We start from the raw sequence: 16,007 nt of genomic DNA on the forward strand, positions 1-16,007 counted from the left end.
TCGCGTCGCTTCAGGACGGCGCACAGTGGACTGAAACGTCGTGCAAAATGCGTTAGACAAACGTTTACGCTTGTCGATGTTTTTTTCTGATATTATTTTTTATCGTATTAAACAATAACTCCACTTTTATTTCAGTATAGAAATCAAATGTCACTTTTCAAAATGAGCACGATTGTCTATAAGTACTAAGAGACTCGTTGTGATACCTCCACGCGATTATTTCACTAACTTGATGATATTTGTTATTCGAAAAAATGTTTCTGCGACGAGAGTTGTGCCATGGTCCACCGTGTGACGATAGCTTCTCGCCCGCTGTGCGAAATTAACCGATCGCGCGCTATTCGCGCTATCCAGGGCGCGACGTGACGCCGCGCTGTATACCGATCGCTGTGGGGCACGGTACGCAACGAGAGCGTGAAACAACAAGAAGAAAAGACAAACACAACGGCCAAATAACTATACTCAAAGGAAATTGGAACGCGATACTCGGTGCATCGTCACGCACCCGTTAGACTCGCCCGTCATTCGGCTCCGCGTATAATTACGTAACGCGTAGATAGTTACTAGCTGACGACGATGCGACAGCGGCGTGGAGTCGTTCGTTTAGATTCGTCGAAGCTCGCGCGCGCGTGATCGTTGGCGTGATCGTGCTATCCGCTCTTCTGTGCGCGCGGCGATTTTGTGTTAGACGTGCTCGAATCGAACACACATATACGTATACGTTTGTACACGCGTACTTTTGCGCGCGTGTATACACGCGCGTGCTTATAATTCTCGGATGAGCGAGCAAATGTGACTCCGTTCCTCGGCTCTATCGCTTTTGCTTCGTCGCCGCTTCCACATGGGTCGCATGAGCCACGTATACGCGTCAACTTAATGACTCCAAGTATAGTAAAAGCGAGGAGACAGACCACGCGAAATTCGACACGTACCTATTCAGTAAATTTACTTCGATATCTGCATCTGTTTCTCGTATTCGTATATCTCGATATTCGATCCGTGGGAAATCGTCGATTCCATGGCACGGCAGCGCGGCGATGTACATAAGCGTCGCAAAACGCGTTACTGTTGCGGTCGCCCCGTTTCGCGCGAAGCTCTCTTCGTCGATATCCAACAATGGACGCGATTATGAACAGAAATTGCAGCTGGCGGAATTTTTTTTTTTCACGATTGTAAAAGTTGTCAGATGAATTTGATTTGAGGCTCTGCCAGTACTCTGACTGTCAGTGAGATGTAAGTTAGAATATAAACAATTGTAGCGAGTTTATAAGAGATGCAAGATATGTGGAAATTTCATGGTTTGGCTACGGCGTTCTTTATATGTGTAAATAAAATTTGAAATATAGAAATTTAGATTTCACCGATTACTTTTTCGATAAGAAAAATTTACAAGATACGGGAAAGTCGCAACAGAGTGTGAAATTAAACCTCTGCGATAAACGAAAGCGAACTCACGCGGCTTGCGATAAATAGTATATATGGAGTGCCTTGCCACGAAAAGAATTTGTGATACAGGTTTGTGCGCGGTACAAAGGAAGACGTTTGCAAAGTAACGCTAAATAGGATGCCATAAAAGTGCCATCTGGAATCGTAACCGGACTATTCCACGATTATTTCCGTATGAAGAAAAATTCAGATCCTTATCGAGTCATCGAGATCGACACCATCGTCGCTTTCTCCGATCGGTTAATGGGAAAAGCTCAAAAGTCGAAGCTCAAAGGATCTTTCCCTTCGCTTGAGGAAAACAGGAATCGCATTGGACGTACGTTACTTGGGTGTTGCAACGACTAATGAATAGTTGTTTATATGCGTTTACGATAACGCGACAAATGGAGCAACGTTTTCGAAACATGTTTCACTTGATCATTATTCTCCAACTCGGTCAGTGATTCGATCATCACTTAATATCGATTTGCAACGGTTTCACAACGACAGATCTCAAGAATCAATTTCAGAAGGACCAAACGTCGCAACAAAAAGAAGAAAAGAAAAGAAGATATATATATATATATACTTCCATTTAAAAAAATCCTTGAGCAATGCCATCCAAGATCAAATGGATATTACGATTCGATGCGTCTTTAAAAGCTTTATGACTTTCATCTCAACTTTTTTTCGACATTGCATTTATTTTTAAGATATTGACTGCATCCAAATTTTTAGGACACCCTGTGTGTATATATATATCTATATATAGCGGAGATGAATGAGGTGCGACACGTTTTGACAGCTCTGAGAACTCCCGCGAAGAGTTTAACCTTGAACAGTGGCGTCACAAGAACGAGTATCGCGACGGCAACATGGTACGACGTCCCGACGCCGATTATCGTACATTGTCGTGAGTTCCACGATGAGACGGAACGCGATATCGTCAAAAATGACAAAGCGAGAGACCGTAAAAGATCCTCCGATAACGAGATAGGAATAAGGGTCGCCGAACAAAAGGCAACCAGGTCCTTGGAGAGAGATAAGAAAGTTTGGTCGTCGAAGAACAATGTTTCGGAAAAAGACACGTCGACGGGACCTCTCGCTGGAGAACTCTCGCTGTCCTCCGACAATGTCAACGCCGTCGACAAGGCGTCGTCGCGAAACAACGCTGAGGTCGTCGTGAGCAGATCGAGTAAAGTCCGCGCGGACGTCAGATCTTGCGGTTTCGAAGCAAACCCCGAGTCTTGCGTAAACGACTCGAGAACTCGAAATGGGAAAAGACGCAGTACTATGGAACTGAATGCCACCACGACGGTGAAGACGGACGCCGATGGAGTGCCGACCATCAGTTTCAGTTTCTTGCGCGCGGATGAGGATTTTCACGAGGACGACGACGAGATCGTTATTCTGGAGGTTGACACGAGCGATCAAACTGACTTCTCAGGAAACCAACTGTACGACCTTCCTAAAAGCGCCACTTTAGAAAGTAATCAAGCTCCTTTAGAACGAACCGGTCCTGATAAGGAAATAAAGTCGAGCGAGTCTTTATTACTGACGACTCGCCAGGATTTTTACGACGTGCCGAAATCAACGCGCAAGGACGCGTCTTCGAACGATTTACGAGAGAAAGAGGTGACGATCTGTAATCTCGAACAGGAAAACTGCAAGACCACCAACATAATTGTTTCGCCTGAGAAGAATAAGAACCAACAACGCGATCAGATGAAACGTTCCACCAGGTCGCTCAAATCTGGCAGAAGAAGCTACGGCGCGTCAGATAGCGACGGTTACGACGCCGGCATAGCGTCGATGTCGGGCTCGTATTCGGATCCAGAGTGTCCGAACGAGGCAGCATTGTCGGAGAGTGGTGATTCGAGCCGCAGCAGGCGACTGAAGCTGCAGAAGCGACGACTAGGCAAGGCTTGGGGCAGGATGCGTAGCTGGCTGCGAGAGGAGAAGATCAGGATCGGCCAAGTGGTCAATAGGCACGCCAAGTTGCAAGCGGTTGGCGCGCTCAGTCCTGAGGTAGTGCCGAAAAAAAAAAAGAGGAAAGAAAAGATAAGAAATCTTGGCACGATTATAGTAAACATTAGTTAAAATCGGTTGAGTATAAGGGAGCTACAGATTGGTAAAACTAGAAACACGCCCGTATTTTGTTCAAAAATATAAGTCATGTTATTTGACTCTCAAAAAGATGACATTAAATGCACGGTTTTTACTGCAGTAGATAAAAAAATAGATAAAATTTAGAAAGTATCTGTTTATTCCAATTGTTCAAAACTGAGACAATTTTAACTATTTACGTTTTATTTAATTCATTTTGCTTCAAAAGTTTGCTACTGACGTTTGAACTACACCTTGTATATGGACTCTTTTGCTCTCGTTCTCCAATTTCTTTTCGTATTTGTCCGAACATTCTACAATATCAATTCGATAGTAATAAACGGATTGTGAACGACGCGATACAAGTTTCCAAGATTTCAGATCTTTTTTTATTTATTTCAATCGATTTTTTATTGAAAATTCTCGCATCAAGGTGCGAAGCAATAATACCACTCCCGCGGGAACATCTAAGAACAAGCAGCGTGGCTTCTACGATCTAACACGAGCTCACACCCAAGAATCTGGCTCGATCACCAGAGTGGAGGAGTTCGGTTTGTCGTCGGTGTCGGAGGAAACAAACGTTTCCGATGACATGGAGAGACCAATGTCAGCATCGCCCGATTCGGGGAAGACATCAGCGAACGGTGCGAGAAGATTGCGCGGTAATCTGCGAAGAAAGACAGCCAGTTCGGACAACATTCTGGAAAACAGCAGGACGAAATTACAGTTGCCAGGATCTTTTAGCATGGATAAACTATGCTCGCACGTGACGGAGAACGACGAGATGAAACCGACAACGACGACGACGACGGCAGCAGCGCCGGCGATGACGATGGCGGGGACCAGTGATGCCGAAGCGTCGAGGGATCATGGTGGAAAAAGTGGTCTGATTAAGAGGAGAATGCTCGGCTCAATTAGAGGGTTAATGGCCTCGACTCATCTATTGCAAACCTACGAGTCCGACGAGGTACTTGCGCTCTTATTGCTTCTTTCTCGTTGCTAAGATCACTGGCGTGGTTGTGCACTTGCCGCACACTTGTGACAATACGAATATAACGCACATCTTGAAAGCTATAGAAAGAAATGAAAAATTAGATGCGCGTGTTTTCATTGACGCTCTAAAGCGAATTCCGGATATGAAATAAACACCCATATGTATGTGTGCACTGTGTGCATATTCGAATACTGAAACGTCACTGAAAATTTGAATAATTTGATTAAAATTGAAAATTAATAGGAGTATGTACATCGCGCTTGTAATGAATTAGACTAAGAACAAAGTTTTTAAGTAACGACTGATGTAAATTAATGTCAGCGTGTGAACATTTTTAATAATCTTGTAGGACGATGTGAATGAGTTTGCTGATCGAGTTTGATGGAGTTGAATAAAATGAATTTTGTAACGGAAAAATTTAAAAGATATATCTCTTTTAAATGTTGCGTTACACCATCCTACATATACAGGAATCCTCAAAAAATCCTGATATAGTTGAATATCGTAAAAATAAAGCATTTTTGAGAAAAATGTTTCAGACAAAAGTTTTAGAGAGTTTCAAAGGATCTATTTATTGATCACGTTTGTTTGACTTTGGATGAAGTCGCCAAGATCAGGTCAATATCACATCGATTTTTTAAACGAAACATCCTATTTTTTATTGCAGAATCTAATAGATGACTTCGTAAGCTTTCCAAAACACAGAATCTTTTTTTAATCAGTCCTTATTGAGTTATTAGTTTAATATTCAAGCCTGATAATTCAATAAGTACTGATAAAAAAAACTCTATTAAAGTATTTTGGAAAACTCACAAGATCAGCTATTAAATTCTGGAATAAAAAAATAGGATATTTTGTTTAAACAAAAATGTGACCTTGATCTGACTTTTGCGACATCACCCAAAAATGCTCCGTTTTCGAGATATTCGACCGTTTTCGGATTTTTTTTAAGACCCTGTATATCGACTGTAAACATACATAAAGTATTCATTTAGAAAATCTTTTACGAAAAAAAGGAAAAATTATTCGTCAAATCACATACTTGACATGTTTATTTTTGCTAATCATGACACGTCCATTGCTGGCTATCTAAACGATGGCCACATTTCCACAGATATTTTACAATAAATATAAAGTAGCCATTTCGATGAGATGCATGCGCGATAAATCAGCGACACTTAGAAAATCACAGGAAAAAAACTAAATGCCTGCGTACTTTCTTTTTATATGTTGCTCTCAGCGATAACAACATTTTCATCTGTACAATAAACTTTTTTAGTGCGTTTAGAGTGCTTTTTGTTGATCTATTAAGTCATTACATATTATTTACGCGAATTTGTTATGCACGAAACATTTCTTTCCTTCTTGTGTTTTATGAAGTCCAGTTCCTACTTATTTCTCTGACCTCTAACGTTGTATAAAAAGATTTATTCATGGAATATGTTTATGTGTATCTCTCATTATTAAAATTTTTATAATGAGAATTTATATGAAACAATAGATATTTTATCAGTCAACTTAAAACATCTAGAATGAATTAAATAACGGAAAAAAAAGTTCTATAATACCTAATATTCCAATATAATATTATATAATATTTCAATCATAAATAACGTAATTTTTTTAAGATATATATTACTTTACAAAAGTATAATAATGAAAAAACTTTAACAATATTGGCTAATGCTTAATAATTAATTTACATGTAATTATTTACAATACGATGAAAACATACCAATATTGAAACAAAACCTTCATTTTCTAGTTTATTTCTCTCTTTTCAATTTTTCAAAAAAATTCGTCGTTTTCTAGTACTGCTTTCCCCAAGTTGAAATTTTACAGGCCGTTTGTCCGATCGAGAGATTTATTGACTGTTCAAGAGAAATGGCGCTAAGCGACCAGGCATGAGCATGTCTTGAAGCATCGCAAAAGCAAAGCATGGAAAGTGTGGGAAAGTTACATGGAGAAAATAGCCAACTTTGTTTTACACACACACACATACGCGCGGGCACACATACAACGCTTGACCGCCTTCTCTACATGTTCTCGTGTAGGTCCTGAAGATCGCGTATACCGTATAGGATTTAGAGACGCGTAACTGCGAGGAACAGGACACTGTTTCTCTGTGACTATATTTAACCGCGGATTTTTTTTAATAGGGTGGCAGCAGAAGTCGATATAAGTTTCTCCGGACAACGTCGATTGATGTACGATATAACTGTTGTCACAATCAATAATTTTTAACATTTCTCAGGTCAGCAACCTCAACGCAAATTCAGCTTTGCTTTCTCACAATTCATTTATTTTAGCTTCAATTTTGTGAAAAAAAAAACGCGCAAACCGTCATATAAGATATAGCGCAATTGTTACGTAGAATCGAGTGAAATGCATTTTTATCTTCATTTTATTGTATGTATTTCTGATGACTTCTGGTATTATTACCAAATTAGGGCATGACAATTTAACGAACTGATGATCACGAGCCACACTCACTCAAAGCAACACTCGTTGCGATGAAAGTTTCTTTGTTGAACGATAAATGTGATAGATAAATTATCTGATATGACGAAATATAAAAGGCAAGTCCCATTCGGAAATTCACACGCAGAAATTCTCGCATTAACGTAATTGAGGATGCGAGTTAGGAGACATCCACATTGAGCTACTAGTTAAGTAGCTTTATGTAATCGTGTCTCCGTATATATTTTTTTCGATCGAACTTTACTGACATTTAAAACGAGATTGCTACACGCGAATAAATTAATCAAATTCAATTGACCCAATAAATGAGCCAAGTTCCAAGATGGTGATATATTTCAAAAATGTTATATATAGATTCAACTAAATGCACATTACGCTATAATATGATAAATTTAATGGTTACCGACTGGTCATTGACTCGCCGCACTTGTTCATTGCAAGTGAATGGAAATAAACCACCTGTTGCAAGTGCACGCCCGATTGTCGTCATCGGCCTGCTATAATCGATGTATCGATTAACCTTTTAGTCGTCCAAATTGGTAATAACTACACCAACTTGTTTCATTTCGATTGTTACCTGAGAATGCATTCATTGTATATAACGACGTATTTAGATCTTTTTAAGGGAAGTAAATAGAGAAAGGGAGATATAGATAGATAGATAGATAGATAGATAAAGCGTTTATTGCCGTACTAGGGCAAGCTCTCCAAGAATATACAAGACCAGGTAGCCATGAATATAGAGACAAAGTATGTAGATATAGAGAGAAAAAGAGAGAGATAGTAACAGGAATAGAGATTCCTAACAATTTAAATTTTTATTTTATAATATTTTACACAGCACCTACAAAGTGTTAAAAAAAACACTTTCTAACGCTTTACAAACGTTGCTGTACTATATTTGAGCGGCATCTTTATTGCTGAGAATATACGTTCATGTTTGCTTCTTTTTGTCTTTTATGCAGTTCACGATAACCTAGATATTAAGAAAATTTTTCAAAAAAAAATTTTATGTCGCCTGCAAATATACGAATATTCGAATATTTTATTTATAGATAAGAAAACAGCGAAATTTTTCCGTTGATTTCTAAATGGTTATAAGTATAACGTACGTACATAAATTCTTTATATTCTTTATACATAATTTGTTATATATGCATGCATAGACCGACACTAGCATTTTATTCTTTCTCTTTAATACTATTGAAACGAACACTGATCAACACATACAAATATAACACATACAGTTGAAAGGTGAATCTGTCGCTTGGCAAATCAATTATTGATCACACGTTTAAACTACCTGTTAATTAAGCGACTTGGATTGATATCACGTCGATCGGATCGATACATGTCGGATTGATAATTGCATTACAATAAACGAGAAGGTGTTATCCAAGATAAATTGTCGTTGGCAAATGTGAAAAAGTTTCGAAGCGAAACTTGTGGATATTAGCCGTGGATATAACTTACATATATGAAAGTGTTTTTCCCCATGCGTGACATTTTATCAATTCACCAACTAAACTGATTACAACTTTCGCCGTGTCACCGATTCTAGAAATTTCTCATATATACACAAATTTATCTCATTCTACTTATACCTCCCCCTCCCCGTCTTATTACATATATATATATATACATATGCAATCTGTGTAGCGAAATAATCTTTTATTATGGAGATTTAATACGATATTTGAGACGAGCTTTTATATCACGATATAAAAGCTGATTACAAACTGATACAGAGATCTTCCAATCTTTAAATGGTAGCTGTCATCTTAATAAGAAATGTAATTATATATTATCGAGCGTATAGATTACCCAACAAACAAGCTGACATTATTTGTAGTTATTTTGATATTATTTTGACGTTAAAAGAGTCATTTTAACGTCAAAATTTTAACGATAATTAACGTCAACTTGTTTATTGAGAAGGTGCGTCTCTAATACGTGTAATTAAACGCAATCATGGTTTACGTTATCGTTGTTAGCTTTCTCTTGACAAAATGCCAAGATAGAAATATAAATGTAAATTGCAAATAGCCATAAAAAACTTTCGGTAAAATTTAGATCGATAGAAAGTAGTTCTGTCATTTTGTTAGTCGCGTCACAAATAAAATAGGTATTCTATTGCATGACAATCGACATCGTACTGTATCGATCGCACAATACGATTTATAATGGCTGTATTTTATAACGCACAAATTGAATATGAGATCTGTGATTTCGATGGTGGATATTGTTAATATTATTAACGCGAGTACATATCTCTCGAAATTGTAATTTTGCAGTAGTTTCATACAGTAATTTCAATTTATAAAAACAAATGCTTTATTTTGTATACAAAACTCATCTAATTGTTTTACACAGATAAAGAAACTATATCTATAAAATGAGTTTTCAAAAAACAAAAAGTTATCATGTTGTTGCGAGATCTTTGTATCTTCCATTCTGTTCATCAAATACAAATTGTTAGATCAGATAAAATCTCTTTTTTTTTCTTCTCTTCTTCTTTGAAACTCTGTCGGCAATATCAATTCTGAAAGAGTAGCTTTTTGATTTCGAAAATGACGATCAAGAGTGCAAAAACGCGTTAAATGATACACGATCCGATTATTAATATAATGAAAAGGAAAACATAAAATTTATGGAAAAAGACGTATCGAAGAAAAGTACGTCAACAATTAGAAAATTGTCAATTACATTTAGAAAAAAGATACGTTTTAAATATATTAGAGAAATCTTTCATATTCCCGACTCGTTTTCTAAGATTTTAAGTCAGTGCGAATGACTTTTTAATATCTTACATAACTTTATACACGTTATAATCTCGAGAATATGCATGGACATGCGAATGACAAAAATGTAATATGTCCTTGTCGACTAGTATCTTTATTACTATTACCACTAGAGAGACATTATGTAACATGATTGCACATTATGACTAGATGTCGAGATTGTATTGATGAAACTCGATAATCTCGTTCTCACTCGAGAATATTTTGACAAATGAAAATGTTTGATATGTTATATAAAACTCTAGCTAGCTAATGACATTTCATCGTTCGAAAATGATTTACTAAATATTACTTTTTACCTTTTATTTTTACATTGTAAATTTTTGAATTTATGCGATTTATATTTATTATGTGATTTATAAATTTCATCTTTAACGTTTAAAATCTTTAATTAGTATACGTCGACTATTTGCACTAGAACTATTTGACGACGTAGAAATCAATCCGTTTGACCGACTTTGAATTATCAGTCGTGTTTAACACGTCATGCTTCAATAGCTCCGTAGAAAGATGATTTGCTGTTATCACCTTTAACTCTTAATATTTTTAGGAGTGAAAGAGGATGAAATTTTAAACTAAAAACTTCTTTCCTAATTTTGACTCAGACTATTATTTAGCAAGTTAACTATTAACGATTAAAGTTGCTCAATCAGATTTCGCTCAGCCGGAATATGCAGGAGCGCAATCTGCCATAATAGGGCTTCTCGCGCTTATATTCTCTCAATTAAAATTTTATTATAATTTCTTTATATTAATAAATAAATTAATTAATGAATAGATAAATGAGTATATTATTTATTTACCCATTTATTGATTTATTAATTAATTGAAAAATTATAATATAATCGAGTCCTGGCATGCTGAGCTTCTACGTATTCAAACTATAGACACAATCAAATTGATCAACTTTAATCGTTAATAACTCGATAAATAATGATCTGAGCCAAAATTGAGAGAGAAACTTTTAATTCAAAATTTCATCATCTTCCACTCCCGGAAATATTAATTAAAAGTTATGGGACACCCTGTGTATGTCCTACCTAATTAGCACATATAATATATAATAGCTCTTTCGACTTTCCTCCAGGCTTAGCGAGTCAACGTTTACTTTCACCGAATGCCTCGGGCTGTGATTAAGCTTTAATTCTCGAATCAAGTGTCAGTTACCTTGGCGCGGCAAACGAAAGAAGTGCGATATTCGATAGTCACGGGAACGTTTATCATGCACGAACAAACGCCTTCCCATTATAGCTGCGGTGTTTTACGATTTTATCATAACTGCAGCTTCCGGGACGAGTCTTGGAGAAAAGAAACTTCCTCTCTCCGGGATACGGCAACATTATCCAAGTTGAGAACTGCGCGTCTATTAAGATTTAAAAAAATTTAATAATAAAATAATGAAAATAAATGACAATTATTAATATATATAAAAATTCAAACAGTTTTTTCCCATATTCTATGTACATATATACTCAGGGTGTCTCACTCACAATACTTTCGTATCATATTCTAAAGGTAAAGTAGAATAAAAAAATAATATAAAAAAATTTATTATGTGCAATATACAGAATGTTTCTTTTTGAATTTTAATACGACGCGATGCTTTTTAATAATTAATACATTATAAAAGGACTGTTATGATGTTGAAGATAGAAAAAGATGTGTATCGGTTTATTGTTATCGTGATTATTAGGATTATCATGATAAAAAAATATAGAAAAATGATATTTTTTCCGGTAAAAAAATTCTCTTGCTTTTCTTTAGTAAATAACATTGTAAATAACTTATCGTCATGAAATTTTTTAATTTCTTTCTTGTAACGTACAGGGAGGACAAGGCGGTTTCGAGGATGTGCGAAGATACATCAAGCAAGGAGGAGACTTTTGCAAGGAATTGGCATCGATTCTTCATGAAAGGTATTTTTTAGGCGATTCTTTCCCATCATTCGTCATTCACGCGAATTTTTCAACAAGAAATTGTGAAAATACGTTTCAGAGCCGAACTGGAAGCTACGTATACAAAAGGACTGAGCAAACTCAGTAGCAAGCTGATAAAAGCCTGCGCCAAGGATCAAGGTGATGATTGTCTTCTTTTCGATACAAGTTAATTTTATGCATCCATCGCATTATTACGTTGATTATCGATTAAATGTCCCATACTGATGCGTATCTCTTGATTTTTTCTATCATCAGAAATATCGAAAATTCACGATATACATATGTATATTTCTAGACTCGATGCGCAAACATAATAATCGCCTGTTTTGATAAAAAGAAAAGAGGAAATTAGCTTTAGAAGGAAGAAGCTTTGTTCTTTTTTTTCATTGTCAGTTTTATATGTATATTTGTTTATTAAACCTACAGTAGAGAGTACAGGTTCCGCGGTTTATCTTTTTGAGTAGAGTATATGTATAGTAAATATCAACGAGAGCGCGATGTTGGCGCGTTACGAAATACAGACGGTGTTCGTAGCAATATCGTCTTTTCTAATTGTAAGTATCTCCTCTTTCATAATACAGGTGGTAATAGCAACGGAGGTGTGAACGAGGCGTGGAGGTGTGTCGGCGAGGAAATGGAGGCTGCAGCGGAAGCACATCGGCTATGGGGCATCGCGTTAAGCGAACAACTTGCCAAACCGCTCAGAGTAAGTCCGAGGTCTATGAAGATGATCGTGACGATCAAAAGACCGCGTGAAAAAGATTGGATGCGTAACCGTGTACTTACGCAACGTCAGGATCGGACGCGATCGTTGCAAAACTACAAAATTAAAATCGCCCAAGGAAAATTTAGCTTGACAATTTCTCGACAACACAAAGTGTCCAAAATTGAGACATAAGACGTCTTTGATGTCTAAAAGACGTCCTGTATATTTCAATTTTAGGCTTTGTGTGTTGTCTGGCTTGAAACTCTCTTATATATCTTACAAATTATATTTCGCTGGCGAAAAGTATACGTCGAGTTGGATCACAAATATATTAAAATGACCAAAATTTGAAACGTGACATTACTACATCACACATATATACTATATACGCAGCAATTACAATATAAAGTTAAAATCAACATTTAGAATTCGGTAATAATCACACAAATTTATTTCTGTCTATTCCTTGGGAATTAAAATAAATAGAAATGGATTTGTATGGTCATTACCGAATTCAAATTTTTGATTTTTCGGATATCGGGCGTTTTACTTACAATTGAAAAGATTCAATCTCGTAAAATAGCATTGAACGTTGATAGACTGCAGGATCGAAAGGAATGAAAAGATGACGCGTATATATAACACATACAGGTGGGAGTAGCGGAGACGCAGGGCCGATCGAGGAAGAGCATCGAGAACTCAGTGGACAAGGCGTCCAAGTCGCTGCAAGAATGGCGTGGGATAGCGGCAAAGAGTAAAAAGCAGAGCTTCGCGTGCGCGCGCGAAAACGAGAGGTTGCAGGATCTGGCGCGGTTGCAGACCATCAGTCAAAGCCAGCAGAGCAACAATAGATCGTCAACGTCGAGTCATCATGTCACGGAGAAGGAAGCGAGTAAACTGGAGGCTAGACGAAGGAAAGCCGAAGACTCATCGCGCCGAGCGGATACCGAATTCTACACGGTCAGCGTGAGAGCCGAGCGGGCCAGGCTCGAGTACGAGAGTACGATGAAGAAGGGCGCAAAGCAGATGGAATTGCTCGAGGAGGAGCGACTGAGCGCTCTAAAGGACCTCGCCAACGTGTACTTGACGCACTTGCAGGCACTCGCGCCACGATTGCAACAGGTAATACCCCACACAGCGGATACGTTCAAAATACGTCGTAGAGACATCTTAAATTAAAGATAGATTTGGGATATGTGATATCTTCAGGATATCTTTGACGTATACTTCGAATATTTCTGCTATATGGATATTACGAACAATTGAAATAATCGCGCGATTACGCAACATGCAACTATGTTTTAATAATTGATCATAAAGATAATTCAAAATTTCTCAAATGTACTTTCTTAGAGCGCCGACCGCTTACTAACACCCGTGCGCAGCTGCAACGTGTCGCAGGATCTAGAAATCTTAAAAAATCTCGTACGCCGAATGGATAATAACGATGTGACGAACGCGGAACAATTACTACCGGATTTCTACGCCGAACACGTTACGCTAGCGATGAACCGTGAACGGCGAAAGCAGGCATTGGTGAGGGTGCTGCATCTGATAAGGCAAGATCTCGAGCGGGAAAGACGAGGTAGAGAAGGCCTGGAAACATTGCATCGAGCCTTTGTCAAAACTCCGGCGTTTGCGGCGGACGAAAGCACGCAAAACGTAACGGATAAACTGCATCACGTACGTACATCGAGCACGGTGTATTTGTCGCTAATCTGATCGCTAACGTAGTCAGGAATATTATTTTGTACTAGTATGCGCGCGCAATATAAAAAAAATTAATAAATTGTCGTACGTTTCCGTAGATGCGTTCAATGTTGTTATACTTGGAAGCGGCTAGGTACAAAGTCGGCGGTACGCTCGCTGAAGTGGAGGGTAGCAAACGAATCAAACATCCTTTGTCGGACCACATTTTAGTTTCGAGAGACAAGCAGGGTTTGCAGCAAAGTGTTCTCAAGGTATAGTATTCTCAAAGTACACACACATATACAAGAGAAACTTTTCAAACAGTGAGGGGCGAGTTGAATTAATCGTGGATGAAGTGGCACACAAAATTCCTTAAAAGTAGACGTAGAACCGCTTAATAGAACACTGTAGAATAGTTTAGAAGTGAACAATCAGTTATTATGTTCAGTATATATAATATGATTATACTCGAAAATTATATGTCCGATATAAAATAAACAAGATACTTTATTGTATTTTCTGATCTCCTTTCAGATTCCTTCTTGGGCAAAGAATGAATCTTTCGAAGTTCAGGACAGTGACGACGATCTGGAGTTGCATTTGACCAAGGATCAGGACGGTGAAACCCGTGATTGGGCTGATCGCACCGCCGGTGACGGCAATTCAGAAAATCCACCGGACGAGGATGATTTTAGTGACTTCGACGAATTTAGCAGTCACTCCGAAGACAACAACAATCAAATTGATGGTACGGAAGTGCCATCGGCTAAGATTGAACACGCGGAGCAATGCCGAGCGATCTACCAATACTCCGCGAATCTAAATGACGAGCTCAGTCTTAATCCGGGAGATCTGATAACCGTTCATCAAAAACAGCCAGATGGCTGGTGGATAGGCGAGTGCAGAGGTCGTACCGGTATATTCCCTGCCACTTATGTCCAAGTCATTCATTAGCATAAACGCGAATGATTTCACATTATATTGATATGCAAGGGGGATGTATACATACTAACATTTGAAAGAATTCCACATGACGTGACGAGACGTCGAACACGTGTGATGATGACGATAGTATCCTCTTACAGGAGTTTCCACCTGGCTTCGTTAAATCAGATAAGAGTATTATAATGTGCCAATAACGTTACATGCAACGATTACTTTATACGCACAAATCGAGGATATTTCGATCACGAGCTCGCATAAAGATGACTTGAGAATACCAAATAGTAGTTACCATCACATCCAATACATCTAGTGCCGAGGTCTGGCGGAAATATTTTAATCATGTCGTTACTATTTGCGCTATATATACATTTATCGTTCTCTGTTATAACATATGATTAATACTTGTTTATACGTACCGTTAAACGTACTGTGAAAAAGATCGGTCCAAGTTATGATTTTGAATAGTTTTATAGTTTTATTAATTCTGACAATGCATTTTAATTCATCGTGCGTATTATATATATTCTTATCAAGATAAGCAATACAAGTTTAATCGTATCTTGCTGAAAAGTTTCTTCGCTAGCATGAAATTATATTGAATCTTTATAACTGGTGTATTTCTTTAATTTATCGTTATAAAAATTACGATTGCTTATCATATTTATTCTTTACAATTTTTTCTTTTGTCACTATATTTCAGCTTGGGAATATTATTTTTCAAGTATGCTGTATATGTATATGTACATATATCTCATTTTTAAAGCCGAGATTGTCATGCGCGCGCGTGTATAATTTTTTCTTTATATAATAATTTATTGAAAATTTGTGAGAAATGTGAAAGTATTTAGCGAACTCTCGAAACAAACTGTTTACGAGGGGACAGAACCGCGCGCATACAAATATAAAAAATTATATATGTATTA

General features: G+C 37.5%; 1 protein-coding gene across 1 annotated transcript; it reads left to right on the forward strand.

Moving 5' to 3' along the window:
* The first annotated feature begins 2,202 nt into the window (after nt 1–2,202).
* Nucleotides 2,203–15,586, forward strand: Nost (Nostrin). The gene is made up of 9 exons (XM_018542534.1): nt 2,203–3,453; nt 3,965–4,498; nt 11,635–11,723; nt 11,803–11,882; nt 12,326–12,450; nt 13,102–13,572; nt 13,804–14,133; nt 14,259–14,411; nt 14,674–15,586. Exons 1-9 carry the CDS (start codon nt 2,203–2,205, stop codon nt 15,091–15,093), a joined length of 3,453 nt encoding a protein of 1,150 aa, XP_018398036.1. The 3' UTR covers nt 15,094–15,586.
* The last annotated feature ends 421 nt before the right edge of the window (nt 15,587–16,007 follow it).

Source organism: Cyphomyrmex costatus, unplaced genomic scaffold (genome assembly GCF_001594065.2).
Source record: "Cyphomyrmex costatus isolate MS0001 unplaced genomic scaffold, Ccosl1.0 scaffold332, whole genome shotgun sequence".
Taxonomy (NCBI): Eukaryota; Metazoa; Arthropoda; class Insecta; order Hymenoptera; family Formicidae; genus Cyphomyrmex; species Cyphomyrmex costatus.

What these genes read in the sequence shown, in the direction of transcription:
- Nost (XM_018542534.1), top strand. Translation starts at nt 2,203, where the DNA reads ATGAATGAGGTGCGACACGTTTTGACAGCTCTGAGAACTCCCGCGAAG. An exon ending in TAACGGATAAACTGCATCAC is followed by an intron (nt 14,134 to 14,258) that starts GTACGTACATCG and finishes ACGTTTCCGTAG; the next exon opens with ATGCGTTCAATGTTGTTATA. An exon ending in TGCAGCAAAGTGTTCTCAAG is followed by an intron (nt 14,412 to 14,673) that starts GTATAGTATTCT and finishes ATCTCCTTTCAG; the next exon opens with ATTCCTTCTTGGGCAAAGAA.